This window comes from Doryrhamphus excisus, linkage group LG4 (genome assembly GCF_037039965.1).
Source record: "Doryrhamphus excisus strain RoL-2023G ecotype Guam linkage group LG4, RoL_Dexc_Guam_v1.1, whole genome shotgun sequence".
Lineage (NCBI taxonomy): Eukaryota > Metazoa > Chordata > Actinopteri > Syngnathiformes > Syngnathidae > Doryrhamphus > Doryrhamphus excisus.
Genome location: NC_136360.1, coordinates 15,072,839 through 15,098,013, shown reverse-complemented (window position 1 = coordinate 15,098,013; position 25,175 = coordinate 15,072,839). Strand labels below are relative to the sequence as shown.

At 42.4% G+C, this 25,175-nt stretch overlaps 2 protein-coding genes across 5 annotated transcripts in view; both read left to right on the top strand.

Moving 5' to 3' along the window:
* Positions 1 to 2,552, top strand: part of camsap2a (calmodulin regulated spectrin-associated protein family, member 2a) — a 29,927-nt gene extending 27,375 nt beyond the window's left edge. For all 4 annotated transcript variants that reach the window (XM_058073160.2, XM_058073158.2, XM_058073159.2 and 1 more), the window contains one exon: positions 415 to 2,552. In XM_058073160.2, coding sequence (XP_057929143.2) covers positions 415 to 723 — 309 coding nt within the window. In that variant the 3' untranslated portion in view covers positions 724 to 2,552. The remainder of the gene's footprint in view (positions 1 to 414) is intronic.
* A 1,666-nt stretch (positions 2,553 to 4,218) lies between these two features.
* On the top strand, positions 4,219 to 24,128 carry LOC131129842 (WD repeat-containing protein 47-like). Its single transcript, XM_078790274.1, has 17 exons — positions 4,219 to 4,630; positions 5,155 to 5,338; positions 5,405 to 5,488; positions 5,563 to 5,647; positions 6,814 to 7,122; positions 8,828 to 9,267; positions 9,363 to 9,459; positions 12,739 to 12,911; positions 13,614 to 13,835; positions 13,936 to 13,999; positions 14,267 to 14,424; positions 14,558 to 14,727; positions 14,847 to 15,017; positions 16,490 to 16,621; positions 17,246 to 17,464; positions 17,539 to 17,792; positions 24,009 to 24,128. The coding sequence occupies exons 1-16, from the start codon at positions 4,618 to 4,620 to the stop codon at positions 17,721 to 17,723; spliced, it is 2,706 nt and encodes a 901-aa protein (XP_078646400.1). The 5' UTR covers positions 4,219 to 4,617; the 3' UTR covers positions 17,724 to 17,792; positions 24,009 to 24,128.
* The last annotated feature ends 1,047 nt before the right edge of the window (positions 24,129 to 25,175 follow it).

Below are 25,175 nucleotides of genomic sequence, written 5' to 3'. Positions count from 1 at the left end.
TTTTATTTTGTTGTGACTAAAAAGGGCTGTGATTACGGTGGCTTTTCATCTTTTAAGATGGCACCACCAAGCCCTGAACTCCATTTTTTTTTTAGTTTAGTTTTTTAGTTCAATAGTTTAGTTCGAAGCAATACGAAGTAAAAGAAAATACATACATATGTGTACATATGTGTACACATGTCGAAAGGGAGTGGGAAGAAGTCAAAACTTATCTAGTCCCACCCACATTCCAACATCATCTCAACAAAAACATTTATTAATCTTTATCAACACAGGAAAAAAACACAACAACCCCCATAGCCAACCAACCCCAAAATCAATAAATGTACATTTTTGTATGCTGTTTAATTTCCATGTAATAGTTTTATTTTGCAGCTCATATGTAGAACTTTGATGTCCTAATTTGGGAAACAGGAAATGGAGAGATCGGAGGCCAACAACTTCATGGTTTTATTCCGAGACGCCGGCTGCCAGTTCCGCTCCCTGTACACTTACTGCCCTGACACCGAGGAGATCAGCAAACTGGCAGGCATCGGCCCGAAGAACATCACACGCAAGATGATCGACGGCCTCTACAAGTACAATTCAGACAAGAAGCAGTTCAGCCTGATACCAGCCAAAACCATGTCGGCCAGCGTGGACGCCGTCACCATCCACAACCACCTGTGGCAAACCAAGAAGCCAGCCACCCCTAAAAAAGTCGTGCCTGTGCCCCAGTCCTGATGGAAAACTGAACAAAATTGCACTTTCATCGCATATTTTCATGACGATTCCAACACCTGCAATTCCACATCGTTACTTGTCATCCCTCAATCTTCTGCTCCAAAACGACAAACAATGTACACCACTGATGATGAATGATGTAAATATCTGTAACTTTTTAAAGCCTAATCATGTCGGAGTCTAGTTTCTGAAAGCATGTGTGAGTACCGTTTTTATTTCCTATGTGCCAAATGTCAAAAACGAAACCGTATGAATGCTAGGACATTTTTCTCAGAACACTGAAGCACTGAATGTTTACAATTCATGTACAGATTGGTTTTTGTTTGCAATATGTTGGTTTTTTGTGAGAGCGCAATGACGTGATTGTAACCCGACGTACTCTGTTGCTTTTTATGTATTTGAAGAAAACCTTTGTTTATGGGTAGATATGTTTGTATGTAACAGTACGCAAATCAAAAGGGCCAAAAAGATTGCATACAGCTAGCGTTTGCCACACACCACTTGTGTGTTCAAATCAACAAAGTCAAACGGTTTCAGCTTTTTCAGGACCAATTTCTTTGGAGGAATGTAGGCCATCACTCCATCACATATCTTGTGAAAGTGACAAAACAGCGGAAATGATTCATTTGCGATTTAGTTATTGCACTGAAAAAGATGCTTTTGAATGATATCCAGCATAAAATGGCCAAAGTGATTCCTAAGAGCTCCGTTGGTTTTGAATGGTTCTCAACATGAATCATGCCAAGGTAGGAATCAAAGACCATATTTCCTTTCAAAGATGAATGCTCTATCAGAGCCATGTTTCTTGTCAGTGCTCTGCCATCTTCATTTTTACCATCTTTCCTCCAGTTTCCAGGCATCCTTGTTCAACCTCAAAGCAGGAACTCGGATCCAGTATCCTCTCCATGTTGAGTGACGCCCTCATCCATCACGTCCCATGTAAAGGTGATCAATTTGTGTGTATTGAACACTTTGGTCTGTGACAGTGTTCCACTTTAGTTTTAAACATTGTACAATCACAAATGGTGCACACAGACTAAAGCACACACTGACGACTTTTTCTTAGATCTGTAGGTTCACTCTCTCGACATCAAAGATGATCGCCTGGTAATCCTCTTGTAGTCAATGTGTGTTTGCAATGATCATGAGAGCGTTTTAGCTGCAACATGTGGAGATTAGGAATATTTTCTACTTTTCTTTGTCGCGGTAGAAGGCTGCATACGGGTAAAAAAGGCACCACTTTTGTTGACGCCACGAACACACGTGCTGACATTTTTAACTTGGGTAGGGGCGGGTATTTATGACTGAACGAGAGCATGTATATTTTGTTTATGTTTTTGCTGTCATCTGGTATGCTGGTTTATTGACCACAAGGGAATATGTAAGATTATTGTACAGTCGGTGTGTTCATGTGCATACTTGCTATAAGGACTTTTCATGTACTTCCTTTGGTTTTGCTGCATTAAATAAACCCAGCATGGCCTCCAAATACAGTATAGTATGTGTTTGTAATTCAGACCTTGCAAAAGCAATTAGTTTCACTTCAGATTTGGGACACTGTGCAAAGGCCACACCATCTGGATTGATTTTTAAACTTTAGACCGTAATCGTTTTGATAGTGACAATTAACAGGATTACACCAAAAATGTGATTACAAATACATTCTTGATGCCATGCTAGAATATCACATCTAGTAGTTGCTGAAGACTTTTGCACAGTGTGCTTTTTTATTATTATTAGGGCAACAAGGAAGCTTAATTAAAAAGACTCAATTAATCCAAAAATGTGTTTTTGAATTTCAAAATCCTAAATATTCTGTGTTGTTGTTTTTTTTTATGGACCAAAATTAAAAATTCTCTTTCTCTAATACTGGAAAGCAATTTTGGTTTTCCTTGCAGTGGATCCATACAAATAACAAAAGTGTGTATAAATAAACTTCTATTTCATCAAAAGCATACATTCTAATGTTGGTCAACTAGACTTCAACTTGTTTTTTACTGAATAACCCGGGCTGTAAAAGCAAACCTGTTTTAAAGTCAACAGAGTAGCCAATTCCATGCTTTTGATTATGAAAAAGTCCAGGGAAGAAACTAACCACAATGCAAAGGCCACATGTAGTAATGGAAGGAAAATGAATATTCCATATACCTTCCAAATACCTTCCTTATATTCCATACCTCTGGTTTTGACAGGCTTTAAGTTGTACTTTTTTGTTCTTTTCCAAGCACGAATTGACTTGATGTTGTCCAGCGCTTAATATAAATCCAATCTGAAATTTATCAGGTCATCTACCAAACATTCATTGATATTATATGATATGATATTATATTATCTCCTATAGAAGCTCAATGTCAGATGGTTTTCATGACTAAAATATGGTTTTAGTCACTGTTTTTGCAGTTTTGCCGAACAATAAATACAGAAGAGGAGGGGCAATTTGTATAGAAAACATGTAAAATAATATCAATATCAAATAATAAATAAAGCACAACTGTCCCAATGTCTGTTTTTATGTGCTCTGTTTGTAGCTATATAAGGTGTGGCCACACTGCGGCGCAGGAGCACCTGACCGTGCGTTTGCGTCTGTGTTTCCGCATAGCAACGCGACCTGTGCGCTACAATGAAATAAATAAAGACAGAAGGAGAAAGCACTGATTGCGAGCCGATTGGGACCGTTGCTCGTCACGCAACGTGGACGCTGGTGGGTTTGACAGGTCAGGACTTGGCCATTTGACGAAACGTCCTGTCTGTAGCGTCTAATGAATGCTATCCTTTTTTTAGCGTTAAAACAACACTATGCTATCTGTAGTGTTAAATGAATGCTATCTTGTTTGTAGCGTTAAACGAGCTCTATGTTGTCAGGAGCGTTAAATGAATGCTATCCTGTTTGTAAGCGTTAAACGTGACTGTGCTGTCTGTAGTGTTGAATGAATAAATTAACGCTATGCTGTTTGTAGCGTTAAAATAATAAATTGACGCTATGCTGTATGTAGCGTTTAATGAATAAATGAACGCTATGCTGTTTGTGGCGTTAAACGAATAAATGAACGCCATGCTGTCTGTAGCGTTAAACGAATAAATGCACGCTATGCTGTCCGTAGCGTTAAATGAGGGACGTGATGTGTGTACGCGCGCGTGCAAGGGGCTGTGCCTTTTTGCCACACACGTTGTAATACAGTACAGTATTAATATTTGTCTTTAACGCCGATTAACCGTTGACATAACATTGGAGATGGACGTTGATGTATATCAAGGCATCACTGGCATGCAGCTTTTGGGATTCTAACTCGATAACCTTCAAGGTGATGCAGATTTTAACATTATCCTTAACTTGGACCCTGCCATGATACATGTGATTCACGTTTGAACCACTAGATGGTGCTTGGATATACTGTGCCGGTGTGAACCACATTAGCTGAAGACAGGAGGTACCCGTATGTTTGTTGTTTTAGGCTAGTTGCAAACCGAGACAAGTAAAGGAAGTTCGAGAACAACCCTGTTGTTGTTCTTAATGTTTCACGGCAACATTACAGATCCTAATCATCAAGTGGCAAATAATGTTTTATAATCACTGTAAGTTGTGTATTGATGAACAGAACCAGCCATTTTGAGTAGCAGCTTGTATGATTATCATTAGTAAGTTATTATTATTAGTGTAACAGTTTAATTTGGTGTAAATTGATTGGTTATGCCTGGAGAGTGGGTGCACGGATGACGTCAAAGAAATGCGACTGTAGTAGAGAGGTTGGCAGGTTTTTTTTGGCAGTGTTGTTGTGTTCAATAAACGGAACCTAGACGTCCTCTCAAGTTCCTGAGATTTTGTCCAAAAAGAGCGACTATAATCGCCCTACACTTCGCCCGCTACATTAGTAACTGATTTAAGTCTTAATATTGATGTCACTTGCTGGTGAGTTTGGTGTTTTATTGTAATTATAAAAGCAATTTATTTTTATTGCTTGTGAAATAAACATTTTCCATGTTCAAGTACAGAAATCAAAACCCTGCAAAAAATTGATATCATTTTATGATAATAAAATTATACCGATTCATATCTCATTTATACAGCGTTTTTGTAATGCCCCTTTTTTAGCACTGTCATAGAAATGTTAAATATATAATTGTTACATTTTTTTGTTAATTAGCAGAATTATCCAAAAAAAACGGTTTCCACAATATTCTAGCATGCATTATTGTGATCATTACAGTAGTAGTAGTAATAATAATGGTAATGCAAAGTGAACGATATCTCCAGTGTATAGTTTGACCTATTCAACCTCTTTGAAAAGGAGTAGGAAGAAGCAGAGTTTATTTGTTTCTTTGCTTTGACTCAAACTCTTTGGAGTCAAATGCTTGACGAGCGGCACATGATTGCTGTCATCTTTATCATAAATACGTAGCTGAAAATCTCTTCTCTCCAAACACATCTCTTAGTAAGCCACGACTCGGAGCGTGTCGCCATGACAGCAGAGGAGACCATCAACATCAAGGAGGCAGAGGTGGTCAAGCTGGTTCTCGACTTCCTCAGCTCCCGGAAACTGCACATCAGCATGTTGGCCTTGGAAAAGGAGAGTGGCGTCATCAACGGCCTCTACTCTGATGACATGCTTTTCCTCAGGTATTATTACACGCACCAGAGTATCCCTTCCACCGAGACCGGATTCGTCATCCAGTCACTTAACAGGCAACTCATTCTGGACGGCCAGTGGGAGGAGGTGATGCAGTTTATTCAGCCTTTAGAAGGACTGGACAAGTTTGACAAGAAAAGGTGAGAGAATTAGACATAACCCAGATGAATTTCATTGAACCCATGTCACATAACGCGATGATTTGTGATTGCAGATTTCACTACATCATTCTGAAGCAGACATTTCTTGAGGCGCTGTGTGTAAACAACGCCATGTCTGCAGCAGAAGATCCTCAAAATGTATGTTTTTAAAGGCACATGTTGGCTGAGAGATAAGCATGCACACCAGTGCTTAAAGTGTTTTTTAATATTATTATTATTAACAATAGTATCACACTCACTTAACACTTCATTTTCCTGCAAGATGAAAGTGGAGATAATGAAAAGAAAAGCAATGATGTTGCAATTAAGTCACGACATCAGCGTAAAACCACATAGTACTTATGTCATCAGGTCCGCAATAGGCGGTCCTCAGTTCAGATCTGGATCCAGGCGGCTTTGTAAACCAACCCGGACCTATCATTAGGTTAGACCATTTTCTTTGTTTATGTTATATTTATTGTATTGAAGCTATATATTCCAATATCAACAAATACAAATATGGGCTGCGTTGCACATCCCTACCTGGTAATGGTTTATTTTATTTGAACATGCATCAGGTTACAGTTGAATGCATCACATAATCAATTCACAGTTACACATGTCCAAAAGGAGTATGAGTGGCCGAGTGGTTAGCATGTCAGCATGCCACACAGTCAGGAGATGGGGAAGACCTGGGTTGGAATCTTCGTTGGGCATCTCTGTGTGGAGTTTGCATGTTCTCCCTGTGCCCGCATGGCTTTTCTCTGGTACCCTGGTTTCTTCCCACATTCCCAAAACATGCATGTTAGCTTCATTAGCAACTCCATAGGTCCATAGATATGAATGTGAGGACGAATGGTTGTTTGTTTATATGTGCCCTTGGATTGGCTGGCCACCAGTCCAGGGTGGACCCCGCCTCTCGCCCAAAGCCAGCTGGGATAGGCTCCAGCATACCCCCCACCCTAGTGAGGATAAGTGGCATAGAAAATAGATGGATGGAGTCCTGAACTGGACCACTTTTATCTTTTAATTTAGGGCGTTTGAACAAGGGGTTACATTTGCACAGTGTCCAAAAAGTGCTATGATATGCTATGATACATTAACCAGTGTTCTTAATTTTCTGAGAGTGTGATGGCATCTGTCAGCATTCTCTTCCACTGATTGTGATGGCTGCAAGCACTGACATCTCTGAGGTTTAATACATTCCTCCCTGCAAGTAACTTGGAGGGTGTCTTCCAGAGCCAAACTATATACGTTATGTGTTGTAACTGGATACGGCCAGCCTCTCACTCAGTTGTCCTCTGTGACTCACTTGCCATGTCCAGTTGGAGCTTACCATGCAAGAGGCCGTCAAGTGCCTCCACAACCTGGAGGAGTTGTGCCCATCTAAGGAGGACTACAGCAAGCTTTGTCTCCTCCTCACCCTGCCTCGTCTTACCCACCATGCCGAGTTCAAAGACTGGAACCCGAGTACAGCACGTGTCCATTGCTTCGAGGAGGCCTGCCAGATGGCAGCTGAGTTCATTCCAGCCGACAGGAAGCTGAGCGAGGCTGGCTTCCGGGCGAGTGGGAACCGCCTCTTCCAGCTGCTCGTTAAAGGGATCCTTTATGAGTGCTGTGTTGAGTTCTGTCAGGTGAGGTGACCTCGTCATGAAATTGCTGTACAACGGAACCACGATGACACCGTATTGAAAAAAGTAGGACTTCACCTGGCCATTGCAGGGAAGACTGTTCAGTTGGTCTTACATTTTTTTCTCCATTGGTTTGGCTCATTTCTTGAAACACAAATTACATTCTCAAAACTCCAAAATCATTTCGGCAAAACAGTCTCACAGTTCAGCACAAGACCATAGATCACTTGCAAAACCACACATATCTCCCGAAACAGTTCACTCGTGTCAAAACTCCATTTCTTAGTCAATACCTCCAAATTGCTAAGATCCTTTTCAATTGCTTTGGCTTGAAACAGACCGGACATTCTCAACAAGCTTGGTGCTTTTTCCAAAATGACCTGGATGGTTCAACACAACACCACAGTTGATCTGCAAAAGCTCATATTGCTCCCAAAACAGTTCACTCAAGTGTCAAAACTAAATTCCTTTCTCATATAAAATAGTCAATGCCTCCAAAATGCATCATCTCGTTGCCATCGTGTAAGCCCTGCAAGTGAAAATCTTTCGATTTTTTGTTGGAGTACCACTGAAATATTTCTCATGTCCACCTCTCAGTCTTAGCCCAGTCCTTAGCTGACAACGGTTACTGGACAAGTTTTTTTTTTGTCTAGCGAACATAACCAACCAACATAGCCAACCAGTGAATTGACAGGTTGTTTCTTTTAGCTGGCGACCAACATTTCCATCACCAACAGTTGATCAAGTACTCATACTAGTAGGAGATAAACTTACATAAATGTATGTGTAAATTACTGTAAACTGGCACAAACAAATTCCCATGCCGCTGTTTTTTGGCTTTTTGTCAGTTTAATTTATTTTTTTAGAAATATGAAATAGCTCTGGGAAAGTATTACTTTTTTCCTCCATGTGAGCGAGAACTGAATAGCATTCCGCCTGTTCATCCTCGTGCTCATCCAATCACCAGTCAGAACTTAGCCAAGATGCATTCATGGTCTCACACAAAGTTGGATTTTATTTTCATTACAAAGACATGCATTTTCCCCACTCGGGTGTCACAAAAATATTTGAACATTGCAAAGGGAGCCACAGCAAAGAGGCTCAAGAGCAAATGCAGCTCTGGAGCCATGGGTTGCTGACCCCTGCCCTACACTGATCTCCTGTAATATCCTCACAAGCAGCGTCCATTGCATGTAGCAGGGACCTCTGATCTTGAGCCCGATGCTCATACATTCTTCACGTCTAAGCGGAAGAAAAACTCCTCAATAGAATTAAGGAAAGGAGAGTAAGGTGGCAGGAACACAATGACCATTCCAAGAGATTCATAAAAATGTTATTATGTTCCTGACTTTTGACAATTGAACAGACTATTTTGCATGTGATGACTCATAGAATGAAATGATGATGCTGACATGTTTTGGAGCGAATAACCATTAGACTAAGAATCAAACAGTTTAGATAAACAAGATATAATCCCTTTGAAATTGTGCTAAATGTAGAGTAACTGCTAACAAAAGGTTACCTGTATTTAATCATTTGCAAAGATGTACAAAGTATTTGCAATTTGATGAAATTAATGAGAAATTCAATTCTGTTAACAATTGCCAAGTGGTTGTCGGTTTTTGTATGTTATTTTGAGAAGGTAATTTCTGTTTTGAGAAATGAGCCAACCCAATGGAGAAAAACTGTAATCACACTTTTTCTGCAGAGCAAAGCAACCGGAGAGGAGATAACAGAAGGCGAGGTGTTGCTCGGCGTAGACTTGCTCTGTGGGAATGGTTGCGATGAACTGGATCTGTCGCTACTGTCCTGGCTGCAGAACCTTTCCCCTGGGGCATTTTCATGCGCCTTTCAACAAAAGACCCTAAGCATCCACGTGGACCGCCTGGTGAAGCCCAACAAGGCGGGCCATGCCAATCTCCTCACTCCGCTGATCAACCGTCTCTCCCCCTGTCCAGCCTCTCCTTTCCGCCAGCGGCCTCACTCAGCCGACACCTACATGTCCAGATCCCTGAACCCGGCTCTGGACGGGCTGTCCCATGGCCTGGCTGCCCAGGACAAGAGAGGCATGGAGGCCAACATGAAATCTGCTCTCAGTCGAAGCCTGGTGGAGAACAATGTTCGCCAGCTGGATGATTCACCGGAGAGGTCAATGTTCTCTTCCAGTTTGATTCTTGAAAAGTTCTTAAAAACCTCAGATAGGCTTAAGATTAACTGACAAATTACTTTTCCTTGGCTGTCAGAAAGAACCCACGGGGACTGGAAGACTCCAAGACCATACGCGCCCCTCTGACTCCTGGGAGAGATGGTGGAACAGCTTGCTGCACAGAGACAGCTGAGGTAACAAGAACTTTTTGGACTGTGGGAGACAGTGGCGAGTGGTGCATTTTGTATCTGGGCCTGCAGTGGGGACAACTCTTAATACCAACACTATCAAGTCACAATTATACAATATAACAATGCGTGGCATTACATAATTGGGGATGGATCGCATTATTACGGTAGAAGAAACCCAGTTCATCCTCTACCTTCCAATATATCATCTCTAAACAACTCCAAACCATGACACAATCAGTTCACAATCAATATTTATCTAACAAACAACAAGGCAAAAATCTATTACATCACACTCATCATTCCCTCATAAGTACTGGTTTGGAAGACTTCTCAAGCTGACTTACTTATATAAACTCTCTTATTTGTTCATATAACGCACACGGAATGATGAACAACATCGTGTCTGTCTCATTTTTTGTGTGGGAACGGGATCAGTGATGGTTGGTTCATGTTCATGATGACACATTCTATGCTTTCAGAGGATGGAGAAATGCTGACTTTAGTGTAGGCCAGCGAGTTGTCCCTGTAAAGCCAATCTGAAATCTATTTTGTTAAAGAAACAGCTCCATTCCTAATAATGTTTAAGTGACATGGACCTTGAAGGAGGTCTGCAGTCCGGCACAGTGGCCTTTCATTTATGTGTGCATGTGCAGTATGTCATGACTGTGATGGGTTGTAGATTAAGAACAGGAAAACAGAGAAACGTCAAAGCTAAACAAAAGGATTCACCTTTAGCTGCTCACGCTAGATTAGTTTCATGAATGAAGACTGTAAAAACAAATAGCCAAGGTTGTGTGAGGCCAAGTCCCCTGGAAGTCATTACTCCACATGTAAGAGATTTAGAATAGATCCACCCTGAACCACCTCATCTCCATACCGCCACTGCTTCATAAATCCCTCATCACTGCACCATCACAATTGTCCAGATGATGCTTGAGCCCTGCTGCCCCCCCCTGCCACGTGAAAGTGGTGGAGGTCATGGGAAGAGGAGGCAGATAATCTGGTTTGATTTGCAGTCACACCCAAGATGGCCCTCTGCCTCCATCATCACTCATCTTTATGCAGTCCTGCTTCCATCTAATGGAGCGACATGTCTTCATATTGGATGTCTGGTGATGCGGGAGTTGACTGTACTGGTTGGATCTGATGATGTCCCTGAAAACTTTTTTTTTTATGACATGCATGATGAAGCATAAGGCCTTGAGCGGTGTAGAGTTGGCAGTTGGAGCTCTTTAGGGAGAGTTTGCAAGCATGCGTTTGGGATGACATGCCATTTATTCGGAAAACAAACTACGTAGGTAAACATACTGGGCTGTAATTTTGTAGACCAGGCACAGTGCCACACAGCGCCGCACAGTGCGGCGCACCCACACCTCAGTACAAGTTTTAGTTGGGTTTTGAGCATGTATTAAGGTTAAGTGCTGATTCATGGATTATGGCAATGCCCCCTCCGCTCCTATTATGACGCCCAACTTGCAAACTCATAAAATTGGGCGGGGGGGCCTTATTAAGTGATATAAAATCATTTGGTTTCAACCAAGTTTCGCAAAGACCGACTATATTAAGATTGGGATCTCTAATGACATCATGAACGAGCACAGCCTTCGAGGAGAGCGATCTAATGTTCCTAAGGCCGATTTTCATTAAAGTCCACTTTAATGAAAATTTAAGTGGCTGAGGCTGTTCACCCCCGGAGTATTCATAGTGGTAATATTGATGAGAATGCTTTGTGTAGAATGTTGTGTAGAATTTGGTTTGTTGTGCGCATGACAAGAAGTTACTACCCTAGTGGCCCGATAGCTATTTATCAATTTATTGCTAGTAAAATTGATAGAAGACATCGAACAGGGGGATTACATTTATCACCAAGCGCTACCTCAGTAGAAAGTAAGATTGAGTGGTGACTGTGGTGCATTCATGGGATGTGGATCAGTGTGCATAATATGCCGCTTTATTCTATATAAATAGCTATGTATATTGTTCAAGTCCAGCTTAGTGCCAGTTTGCCGTAACCCTACTGACTCCACACCCGTTCTGACAGGCTCACTAATCACCTGTACTCCAACAGTCGGGGGGTCCTCCAGAAGGAGGGCCACTTATCCACAAACTGCACTCCCTGTTCGCTACAGAAACTAGCCAGCCACCGGTTAAGCGAGAATAATCTGCTAAACCTCTCATCATTTCCTCTCGCAGGCAAAGGGCCACAGACAACAACTCAATGCCGACACATCTTTCTGGCGACATTACAAATCCTTACGGATGTTCCTCGTTGTAATCTCTGATTGCCTCATCCTGCTATCATTGGAGCCGACGTGTATCGCTATGCCAGAAAAGCTAGTGTTGTTTGCTTTACGTTGGTGTTTTAGGCCTGTTGCGAGTCAGCTCCCTAAGGCTAGCTTCAATGTCGGGTGGCCCCAGGAATACACATTACAGTGGGTGGGTTCTCAAGCTTGATGTCACGGGGAGTCACCTATGACTATCGTGCAGGAGCCAGACTGTGTCCCTATAGCAGGGAAAGAGGAGAAGGGAACAACTTGTGCACAAAGCCATACGTTTAGTTCACGTTTAGTCGGTCTGAGTTTTTGGGAAACACTGGCAATGCTGGACAAACACAGAAGGGCTAGCTAACACAAGAAGTCAACATTGTTAGGGAGCAAGAAGAAAAAAAATCCAGCGGAAAAGCGAAATCAATTTTGGTGATATGCAAGAAAGAAATCAACGAAGTCAGTCAACGAAGCTAGCTAGCAAACGAGCAGATGTGAGTGGAGCAGTCTAGTGTTTTTTTGAGTTTTCACTTCTAAAATGTTGATTTCGGGGGACAAACCATTTATTTAGGGGGCGTTGTCCCCTGCCACTCAACCCCCCGCCCCCAGTGTAGAGTCTATCAACTGCCGTCAGGTTGAGTTCATGCGTGACGTCTCAAATGTGATGGGACAATGAATACAAAAATGTCCGTGCTGGTTCAGACGCTTACATTAAATAGTGGTTGCTGTCATTGTTTTTTCCACTGAAATGTGCGCAACAGGCCGGAGCTGCCGAGCTTTCTCCGCACCTTTGACGGGCTGTTTTGTCACAAAATTGTCACCGCCACGGCCATGCAGTCCAGTCTACCAAATGACTAAATTGGCTGAGCACAGTGGTGCACTGGACCATATTAACACTGCGTGGGCTGCGCCATCCTGCACCACATTGCGCTGCGCCACGACATTAGAGCCCACCGTGTTCTCCTTTTTGTACAATAAAACAATTTCTCATCATGGTTCGTTCTTGTTTATGTTCCAGAGGCGTGAATCCACAGAGCATATGCAGGAGTATTACAGGCAGCGTCTGCGTGTACAACAGCATCTGGAGCAGAAGCAAGAGCAGAGGCATCTTTACCAGCAGATGCTGCTTGAGGGGGGAGTGAAACCACACGATGAAGCCCAAAACAACCTCACTGCGACTTTCCTCACTCGGTAAGGAACGAGCAACCTACAGAACCCACACTTGAGCTGGAATAAGTTTTGACCTGTACTGTTAAGCTCTATCAATGTAATAATACGTTTATTATTGCGATAGCTGTTTCATGTATTTGTGACTTTATGTAACTACTTAAGCAGCAAAAGTTATTTTTGGTTTTATAGTAGGCATTCGGCTGCATAGTTACCTAGTATTTTGGGCAATAATTTTCCTTAATATTGTACATATATTAATATATATAACATATTCAAGTTTTCCTCTTGTAGGTTTTGCTCTTAAATATTCAGCCACATTATCTATAAATGTAATTAAATATATGTATCATATAAGCTTTTGGAAAGAACAGAAGTTTATTTATGCTGCCCCCTTGTGGCTAAATGATTTGGCCCTGACTGCCTCATTTTGGGTCCATCTACAGTCAAATTGTGTCCTCTTTAAGTTTGGACACATGCATCATTACTTGCACAGTAAATGACATAGATTAGCCGCTCTTGGTTTTCATTTTTGTAAGTTGATTAAGGTTGTCATCAGCAATTTGTATTGTGAAATGAATGCAATTGCAGCCTTTGTGGAATGCGATATATGATTTTTGTGATTTAAAACATTTTACTGTATTCTTTGCCATGCTTTTCATACAAAAGAGAAAACACTGAGTTACATATATCACAAAAACTCATAGCGATGTTGTCCTCTGTCAGATCCATCCAGAAACTGGAGGATATGAATGTTGGCATCCAGCACCGTGGCGATGAGATGGCACAGTTAGGCCAGCAGTGGAATGGACTGTCGGATGACACGAACACATCCGACACTACAGACCGAGAGGTGATGCACAGGGCAAAGGCAGGTGGTGTAAACAGCAGTACCACATTCGGGAATGGTAGTCTGCAACACCCCAGTGTGCCCCCAGTTCTTAGAAGGTAATGAATGTTCATTTGTCCGAAATGACTAAGTGTCGTAACAGTGATGCGACTAAAAGCAATGTGTATGTGTCCCTATTTGCACGCATTGTGAATACAGCGCTGAGCAGACATCAATGCAAGATGATCCCAGCAGCCATGTGACACGTTGCACAGCACAGCAGGTAGTTAGCAAATTTTGGGAACCCTGTTTCAAATCTTCTTCGTCTTTCTTTTTGGGCTTTTCCCTTCAGGGGTCGCTACAGCAAATCAATCTCCTCCATCCAACCCTGTCTTCTGCATCTGTCTCTCTCACACCAACTACCTTCATGTCCTCCTTCACTACATCCATAAACCTCCTCTTTGGTCTTCCTCTACGTCTCCTACCTGCTACCAGCTCTAAACGCAGCATCCCTGTGTCAAATCATAGCACTAAATATTGTTTTTTGCAGCAAAGAAAGTCCAAAACCCGGTTTGTCAAAGTGAACCAGCTTGAAGACACGCAGGCAGTACGATCAGTAGCCTTCCATCCCTCTGGATCACTTTATGCTGTTGGTTCCAACTCTAAAACTCTGCGAGTTTGTGCCTATCCTGACACGCAGCTGACCAGGTGTGGACTGCTCCACTCCATTTAAAGCATCACACGTTATTGCCGTATGATGGAGAGACTGTCAGGTTGCAGCATAGCACTTAAACCAATACCTTGAGATGTTCCTAACAGCCAGTTCTTTTGTCATGTTTAGTACTCCGGATGTAGTCAAGCAGCCGGTGGTACGCTTCAGGAGGAACAAACACCACAAAGGTTCCATCTACTGTGTCGCCTGGAGCCACTGCGGACAGCTGTTGGCCACCGGCTCTAATGACAAATATGTCAAAGTTCTGCCTTTCAACGCTGACAGCTGTAATGCGACAGGTGCCATTTTATTATATTTGACTTTTTTTGTTGTTTTTACTTTGACTATAAACACATTGCTTCATGTACATTCAAGCAGAATCAAGACTATACTGACGTGGACAATTGATGTGATTCAGGTCCCGATCTAGAGTTCAGCATGCATGACGGTACCATCAGGGACCTGGCCTTCATGGAGGGTCCCGAGACCGGGGGGTCCATCTTGATAAGTGCTGGAGCTGGAGACTGTAACATCTACACCACTGACTGCCAGAGAGGACAAGGCCTTCACGCCCTGAGTGGGCATACTGGTATCTGATGTCACCCCATGCTGTATTAGTGCACTTGGTAGCTCAATAGAATGGTGCAAAAAGTAGTATGGCAAAGTTCTGTCACAACAATCGTAACACCAAAAAAACTGTACACAATACTGATCTGATCATAGTTTGAAGCACGGTAACTCTGTAGCCACAAGCTGGAACAAACCCCTGGCAGATGGCTCTTGCAGCAAGACCAAAGTTACTTGGATCTACTGTCGCTGTGTTTGACTTATCACGGATTCCATGGCCTGCCAGAGACTGGAGCAGTGCAGATATTGTTTTTATTGTCATATACAGTGCTACCTTGGCATAAGAGTGGCCCAACTAACCAGTGCTTTTCACATTTTCACATCTCTCTGATGATTTTTGTATTGAACCGCCAGCTAAATTGGCGTTCCAGTCGCTATTGACAGGCTGTCAATGTGATGACCGTGGCTGAAGTCCAGTGTTGTGCTAGCATTAGCCATTTAGCATGGAACTAGCTCGGGGAAGATTTTCAACATCTGGGTAAAACATAGGTACATTATAGCCATGTGATTGATCCTATTTATGATGTATAAAGCTATGGCAGGAACAACATCAAATGAAAAGCACTAAATGAATACAGAGCCACCATCCGCTTGGTGGACTTTGTTTTTCAGAGACGTTATTTACCACATTTGTACACATTAGCACTCAAAGTCATCAAATCTTACCTTTATGCATTCCCATATAGTATCAGCATTTGGGAGCAAATATGAGATGAATGGAAAAGGGGGAAATTACATCCATGCATCCAGACATCCCTCTGGGCATTGGAGAACTAGATGCTGCGTTCAATGACAGTAAACAAAGTAGGACAAATCACAGATTGTATTTTCTTTTTTTTTTCTTTTTCTTTTTCTACTGGGGTGGCCAAGGTGAGACCATTACTCACATAGGGGTGGCTAGAAGTTGATACCTGAAATGTCTGGATGGCCATGGCCAATGGGCTCACCACTGACCCCCACATAACTCTCCACAAGGGGGCACTGGACACAAAGCTTGCTTATTTATCTGTTTAACAATACAAGTAACTTTTGTAATTATTGGATTAGAGTCAGCTCCCCCCCTCCTTCTTCAACTGCCATTGTTCAATGTAGTATATTGATTGTGTTGATTGTATATTGATACACAAACTATAATGCATTCAAAGACCGCTGAAAAGTATGGAACTTCAGTGCTTGACAAAAAGACATTATCAGTGAAAACATAACATAAATATAAATATGGAGAAACTGTGGGCTTTCTAAGAATATGTGTGTTGTAAATTATTACCAACCTATGGTGACTGAGATTTGTTTTCTAACCCTAACCCAGGAAAAAAAAAGCCTGTTTTCAACAACGGGGGCACACGTTTTCACTCATCAATATTGGATGTTATTCCTGACATGTAATAGAACAAATATACAGTGTGTTCAGTCTTCACCTTTGTTTTTGAACAGGTCACATTCTGACTCTGTACACATGGGGAGGGTGGATGATCTCGTCTGGATCCCAGGACAAGACAGTCCGTTTCTGGGACCTCCGGGTGCCCAGCTGCGTGCGTGTGGTGGGTACGACCCTGCATGGCTCAGGTAGGTCGCCTTGTCACCTTGCATTTTTATTCTTATCCTCCTTTATTGTCTTATCTTATCTTGTGTTATTTTCTACCAAGTGGCCTGGACATGGATTTTGTTATTAGCAATATTGTACCGAGCATATCTCTGCTTGGAGTTTGCATGTTCTCACCCCCGTGCGTGTGTGGGTTTTCTCCGGGCACTCCGCTTTCCTCCCACATTCCAAAAACATGCATGTTAGCTTCATTCGCGACTCCAAATTGTCCTTAGGTATGAATGTGAGTGTGAATGGTTGTTTGTCTATATGTGTCCTGCATTTGGCTGACCACCAGTCCAGGGTGGACCCCGCCTTTTACACAAAGACAGCAGGGATAGGCTCCAGCATACCCCCACCCTAGTGAGGCATAGAAAATGAATGGATGGATGGATCTACCGGGCATTTAGGATAAAAATGCATGTACTGCTGTGCTACATGCCTCATCCATTAACGCACATTTACACAGTATTACGATTACGGTTTGACACTAAATAAGTTGGATCCCAAAGCAGATACAGACAATTTTTACAATTATATTTTAATTGTATGACTGTAAGGGCAACACTGGATAAATGCTTTAAAATATGTCTGTATTCCCCAAACAGGAAGCGCAGTGGCTACAGTGGCAGTAGATCCCAGCGGCCGCCTCCTCGCCACCGGCCAGGAGGACAGCACCTGCATGCTCTATGACATCAGAGGAGGCCGCATCGTCCAGACGTACCGCCCCCACGTCAGTGACATTCGCTCAGTCCGCTTCTCACCCAGAGCCCATCATCTCCTCACTGGTTCCTATGACAACAAAATCATCATCAGTGACCTGCAAGGTAGCATCACCCTGACTCATGTCATGTGATTACAAAAACACCACATCACCTGACTCCTTTTCATTTGTACGCAGGTGACCTGACAAAACCGCTGCCTCAGACATTAGCAGGGGAACACTGTGACAAGGTGATCCAGTGTCGGTGGCATCCAAAAGATAGAACCTTCCTCTCCTCCTCGGCTGACCGTACTGTCACCCTATGGGCTCCAGGCGCCGCAGAGAGTCCGATTTCTCATGGCAAAAGCAGGAGTGAGCAATAATCGAGCACCACATTCATCCCGGCGTCTATGCATTAAGCTGTTCATGGCTGTCGCTTCATCCGGCTCCATGTAAGTGTTCTGTTTGCCAAGATAATGTACATGTCATTGTACATCTAGTATCTCATCATAGTTATGAATGCGTTCTAATGTCTATAAGGTATGTTAAGAAGCAGTTATACAGACGGTCCCGTTATAATGTGTTTGTGAACAAGGACAAACATCATATCTTTGAAAAAAAACCCAAAGCTCAAAATTTATCTGTGTCAATCCAAATGTATTGGTGGTGGCCCACCACAGATAAATGAATGTATGGGAAACACTGAATGTCCTTACAAAATGCCACAAAGAGAAGGTATATGAAAATATTTTTATGATTAAAGAAAATAAGTGGTGACACAGTTTGAAATGTTGGTACCATGAAAGGACAGTTTCAAATTCATGTGGAAAGTGGAATGTTCCTGTGTACTGCCCTCAAATGTCCACTTTATTTTCTTACTTTTGAAACAATTATGCTGACAATGTCTTTAAATCTCGATTGCTGTGGGCGCGGTTTGCACTAGGGTGGGGGTTCGTCAGTCTCCGGGCAATGGGGCCCGTGCTGCTGGTGGCCTGAATTCCACGGCAGCAGCTTGGGGTTGCTGCACTGTGGTGGCTTCTGTGGGGGCTGGGCTGTGTGTTTTTGGTGGGCCGTGATCTAGCTCGCAAGGACTGGTGGCTGGTGGGGTCCGTCAGGTGGTCTACCGCTGGTCTTGCCTTCTTGGCTCTGGTGCTTGGCCTCTCCAAGACTTGTAAGCATTGGGAATAGAACCGTAGCATTTGTCCAATGTTTTGCCAAGTCGTGTGGGCAGTCAGTGTGTTGTTCAAATCCCTTAAGGGATTCACCAATTGACAATTGACAATAGTGTTTAAAATCACCCATCAAGAATTTTGACACTCCTTCAGTGACAATTACACATTCACACATATGCACACATTTATGTACATATACATGAACACACTAGAGCCCGACTGATATATCGGGGGGCCGATTATCACATATCACAGATTAATCAATATCAGTGAAAATGGAGCCGATATATTAACTTATTTTGGCTACATCAAGATTCTGTTGCTCCCTTTCTATCTCTCTGAGCTGCTCTTGTGGGTGGCTCTCGCCAGCCAATCACAGGGTACATATAGACAAACAACCATTCACACTCACATTCATACCTATGGACAATTTGGAGTCGCCAATTAACCTAGCACGTTTTTGGAACGTAGGAGGAAACCGGACTACCCGGAGAAAAAACAAACATGCACGGGGAGAACATGCAAACTCCACACAGAGATGCCTGAGGGTGGAATTGAACCCTGGTCTCCTAGCTGTGAGGTCTGCGCGCTAACCACTCGATCGCCGTGCCGCCCTGCCTTGAAATTGTGACATAAAATATAGTTTAGTCCCGTGTATTAAGTCTAGTAGCGTGACGCAAGTTTAGATAATTTCTTCTTTAGTTTGGAGTCAACCTTTTTCCCCCTCTTTTTAATGTTTGCTGCAGCATTTGTTTTTGTTTCAGTGGCTGCAGATGGAACTTTTCAGTAGTAAATATGACTCACTGATATTAGTAAGATGTCTTCCTGAATACGTCTTTTATAACCTCATATTAGCTTCTGAATGATCACTTTCAACCCAAAGCAGCCACTTGTTTTTATTTGAAATGGTCAACTGTAGCATCAAAACCTATGCTACAAATCCAATGGCAAATACCATTATTGAAATGTGAATTAAATTAAATATTTATATTTTTATTTGACAGGCAGAGGGGAAGAGTAAGGTGTGGAGACACTTCACAAAACACTCAACGGGTGTTTGATGCCATCGAACTGCGGTGTGCAAGTCAGCCAGGGCTCCAGTACCAGTAGAGCAAAGAACATGACAAATTTGTGGCAACACCTAAAAATGAATCACAAAGAGGCATTTAATGATGCACAGGCGGCAGTGGCACGGGCCAACGCATCAAAACCACAGTATTATTTGAGTATTATACGAATTTATGTTTATGTACAGTATTATATCCTGTGTATATTAATTGTCTTGTTTCATATATTGGCCCATCAGCCGATATATCGGATATCGTTTTTTCTCAGTCCCAAATATCGGTATCGGCATCGGACCCAGAAATCCCATATCGGTCGGGCTCTAGTACATACACGCATACAGAAATACACACATCCATATACACACTCACAGTACATAAGTACTTCTCTGCACAACACACCAACACCCACTATGTCGTTATGCTATTGGTATGCTATTATCACAGTAATAATGAGATTGTAGTTATTACGATTGTGTGTCACTGTCATTCGGTTCATATCTTCATGACTACTATTACCACTAATATATTTGACTGTTTCATTTCAGTATTATCACTGTGGCTGTTTTGATACTTGACATTTGCTGATGTAGTCCTGTTTGTTTCTGTTGTTCTGTTATTGTCATTGCAATTGTTGTTGCACAACCCCCTCTGTTTTCTTTTTCTTCTTTTCTATCCTCTCCTGCTCCGGTCCAGCCACTCCAAATTTGCACAACAACACACATCAAATAAAGCCAAATAATATTCCATAGAACAGGTAAGGTGTGGTTTACACTACTAACTACTAAGTAACTACTAAATCAAAATTGCTGAGGGGTGTTTCATGCCATTCTGCTTGTGTTTTGTAAGCAGAACACTGGAATGGGAAGAAAAGTATTGTGATGATGCATCGTTGATTGAAAAAGGCAAAAAATGTGGTTTAAAAATGTATTTAATTTGTTACATAATGTGCCTTTTTTTAAACCATTTGAATAGATTTTAGAATAATTGCAGTATAAGTGAATGATGTACTGTATTTATTTATGTAGTTTTATCTATTTTATCACTTGCCTTGACACGTCTATTTCTTATAGCATTGTGCACATTCTAATATCATGTTAGTATGGAACTCAATAGTAGGTCACGTGATCACATTGCATATGTATGAAACAGAGACTAGCATGTGGACGTGTCACATGTTTAATTGCACACAGAAACAATGAATTAATTGCACCATTTTGTAGATGAATAGATAGCAAGTGGTTTTCAAAGTGAGCACAGTCACAGTCAGCACTATGAGTGACGGAACAGCACAAAATGACGCTGAATTCTTTGAAACTCAATCAGTACTGCAAGACGCATTCAAGACCCAAGTTAATAAAAGAAGAGGTGGCTGCGGTTGAGAGAGCTGGCACCTCACCAGTAGAGGTCTTTCATCACACCACGTTGTTGTGCAGTGTTGGTTCCACATGTCCTGTCAGCGTGTTGTTCCCTTTGTGAGTCACAGTCGTGACCGAACTACCATTATAGATTTCAGTTCGTTGTAATAAAACAGTGTGACCAGTTATTGTTTTGGAATAAAGGAATAACTGAATAAAGTTGCATTTGCCATCAAATGTTGCCTTTGTTTTATATAAATTGTTTTATATATGACAATATGTTGTTCTGCATGTGCCATTCAGTCCCAAACACAAACATGAACAAACATTATCTTCCAGCAACACGAGAGCCACTTTGCATGGAAACTCTGCAAAAATGCTGCATCGATGCTGTCCAAAACAATGGCAACAACACATTCTTACACACATGGTTGTACTTTGCCATATTACCTGTACATATATCGAAACAACAAATCTAAAGATATTCTATGACAATAACAAATATCTCATCGACATCTATGAGAATAAAGGTGTACATTTATGAGAACAAATACATAAATTATGGAGAATGTCCTAAATGTACCAGAAATAGTTATACTATTATGAGATTAAAGCTGTAAATTTTGGAGAATAAAGTCATCATTTACAAGAAAAAAGCTGTAATATTATGAGAATAAAATTATGAATTTGCTCTCGGGAAATGCCTCTTACAACAGAGTGTTAAAATAATCTGAGCTTTATGAGAATAAAGTACGCAGGCAGCTAGGAGACCAGGGTTCAATTCCACCCTCAGCCATCTCTGTGTGGAGTTTGCATGTTCTCCCCGTGCATGCGTGGGTTTTTTCCGGGTACTCCGGTTTCCTCCCACATTCCAAAATCATGCTAGGTTAATTGGTGACTCCAAATTGTCCATATAAGTATGAATGTGAGTGTGAATGGTTGTTTGTCTATATGTGCCCTGTGATTGGCTGGCGACCAGTCCAGGGTGTACCCCGCCTCTCGCCCGAAGACAGCTGGGATAGGCTACAGCACCCCCGCGACCCTCGTGAGGAAAAAGCGGTAAAAAATGAATGAAGAGCGCAGGCCACACAGCTAGAAGACCTGGGTTCGATTCCCAGCTCGGGCATCTCTGTGTGGAGTTTGTATGTTCTCCCCGTGCCCTGGTACTCACTCATACTACATTCCAGGTTAATTGTGCATTGGTGTGAGTGTGAATGGTTGTTTGTTTATATGTCCCGTGTGATTGGCTGGCCACCAGTCCAGGGTGTACCCCATCTCTTGCCCGAAGACAACTGGGATAGGCTCCAGCATGCCTGCGACCCTCGTGAGGATAGGCGGTATAGAAAATAGATGAATGGATGGGTTACAAATGACCCGATGATGCTTTCCCTTGATCGTGTTGTGCTTACATTGTGGACTTGAGGGGACAACACAGTTCAAAATGCAGCACTGAAGTTCAACAAATAAACTTCCTTTAGGGTCTCGATTGAGAGACCAGAGGAGGAACTTGAGGTTGGTTGCCAGAGATGAATGAAGATGACCACATATGTTTTTATTGGAGTGATGAAGGTCATTGGAGGGTAAAAGAGTCATCACTCACATGCTGCGCTCGATCATTCGCTCCTTTGTGAGGGGGGACAATGGCAACCGATGTTCGGGGGGCTTAAAAAGCATACGCATGCTGTTTAACACCAGCCAGCCTGCCTGAAGAGATCAAGCAAGCGACAGGTATCGGACTTTCACAACCTTTTAAACTTGACTCTCCGAGGTGGTTCACTGGTTTGTTAAATAGGTTTGAACTTGTTGTTGAATCTTGTTTAGGCTAGAAAGTTAATTGAGTGTTTTGTGTTGTTTTTTGTGTTGTTTTGCATGCGCACATAGGAATGTGAATACGCTTTTGACTAGACTAGCCAGACGAGACAAAAGCTGTCCTGTCTAGTCTTTGATAGGTGAAACATCTCAACAGTCCAGTGGTGATGGTTTCAATGCATGAGACTACAAAGCCCTGGATGAACGAGAATATTAGACATAATTGAAAGTACGAGTGTGTGTTTGGCTTGACGGCTAGTGCTGACCTCTGTGTCGCGCAGAGGGGGATTAGTGGTGAACAATGGCTGGGAACAGCCTATCATGCATTCTCATTGTCTAGTGTTTTGTTGGCCTCAAACCATTTTGTGAACCTGAGGGAAATGAACACGCCATTTTGTTTTTATTGTACATTCCATGTGCTTTAAAAGGGGAGTTTTCTGAGTTTCCCCAATGAGGGCCAAACACAGAATAATAAAATTAATAGTAATCGAAAAAATATAAATAACCTCTTGACAATAATGGATTTATTTACTTGATTACATATGTGAAACAATAAAATATCATTACAGAAAATAAACAGACAGCCAGGGGCCACTAAAAAGCCCCCCCGGGTCAGACATTGGACAGCCCTGCTATCTGGTAACATCCCAAGTGTTGTCAAACAATTACCCAAAACTGACTGAAATTACCCACCCTTGGCCATCTCTGTGTGGAGTTTGCATATTCTCCTCGTACATGCGTGGATTTTCTTCGGGTACTCCGGTTTCCTCCCACATTCCAAAAACATGCTAGGTTAATTGGCGACTCCAAATTGCCCATAGGTATGAATGTGAGTGTGAATGGTTGTTTGTCTATATGTGCCCTGTGATTGGCTGGCCACCAGTCCAGTGTGTACCTCGCCTCTCGCCTGAAAACATTTGGGATAGGCTCCAGCATACCCACGACCCACATATCCAGCAATTTAGCATGTGTTGGGCTGAAGGGAGGGTTCCTAGTCAAGTGGCTGTAGGTAAATTTGCTTGTCAATTATGTTGCCTTGGTTACACAGAATGGTACAGAATATAAATAGCAGAGTCTCTACGATCATCCTTTGAATGGTTTCTCCTACCAGTAGTGGTGGCAAAATATAATAGTAAATTGTTTTAAAGGCCCATAATAATGTTTTTAATCCACATCGTTAAATTTACTAACCCCTTGGTGATAAAGCGTGACCTTCAGACTCATCTGATTTGACCTTCTTCCACCCTTCCTACCCGCTGTATCAGGAGGATAGATCTCCACCATGCTGTACACTCTGGCAGGAGGAGGCACGCTCTGTGGTGTGGCTGCACTTGTGCTCCTCATCGTCTCCACTGCGACCGACTTCTGGATGCAGTATCGTTACTCGGGCAGCTCGGCCAATCAGGGGCTTTGGAGGTTTTGCATCAACCACAAATGTCATGCTCACACCATAACTGTAGGTAAGTGCATATGATTAAAGAAGATTTCTTGTTTTGCCAGCAATTTAGACAACAATGATGGTGGCAAAGTTATTTTCAGATAGTAAATCCATACTGCTATACAAGCTGTACACTGACTACTCTAAGTTGCATCCAAATATCATTTTGATAGTATTGTCCCTTGAGAAGCTATTATAAAATAGTTGCTAAAATGTGAAGGATTTGCGATCTGTGAAACACAAGTGGCCATTTTCAGCCTTCTAAAAGATCATGTGACCCACAGCCTTCTGGGACGCAACTCGGGCCTTCATGTTGTTGGCTGTGCTCAGCTGTTTTGCTGGTGTGGTGCTTGGCTTGAGCGCTTTCACCAACGGAACCAAGAACAAGAGGGTCCGCATGGGGGGCATCGCATTGGTCCTCTCAGGTAGCATGCACATACAATATGATTTTATACAATATTATTCTGCATGTAAAATATCAACATTCATTATTTGTTGTTGCCAGGTTTTCTTGCGCTGTTGGCTCTCTCTATCTACACAGGAGTGACCGTGACATTCTTTGGCAAACGCTTTGTGGACTGGCGATTCTCTTGGTCCTACATCATCGGCTGGGTGGCCGTCATCCTGGCTTTTGCTGCAGGTATTTCTCATATTCATCCTTTGTTGTGGTTTGTTTGAATAAATAAATGTAGGGGTTAAAGGTTGGTATGGTAGGATGGTAGTTGCCAAACTTGTCTGGCCCGGCCTTTGAGGGGACGTCCGTGGCCAGGTTCTCTCGTCGTGGTCAACCTTCAGGTTCAGGCTCAAGCCAGAGGCCTGTGATTGCCCCTGCAGGATGGTCCTCCTGTGCAGCCATAATGGCCACTAGATCTTGTCTTGCTGGTTCTTTGTGTAAATTCTGGGGAGGGCTGTGTGGTGACCCTCAATATTGTTACTTTGAGACAATCACCAAGGGTTCTTCCGGTTCTGGGTCGTGTGGCGGCTGTAGTGCCAC

What these genes read in the sequence shown, in the direction of transcription:
- LOC131129842 (XM_078790274.1), top strand. An exon ending in CAGCAGAAGATCCTCAAAAT is followed by an intron (nt 5,648 to 6,813) that starts GTATGTTTTTAA and finishes TGCCATGTCCAG; the next exon opens with TTGGAGCTTACCATGCAAGA. An exon ending in CACGTTGCACAGCACAGCAG is followed by an intron (nt 14,000 to 14,266) that starts GTAGTTAGCAAA and finishes TGTTTTTTGCAG; the next exon opens with CAAAGAAAGTCCAAAACCCG.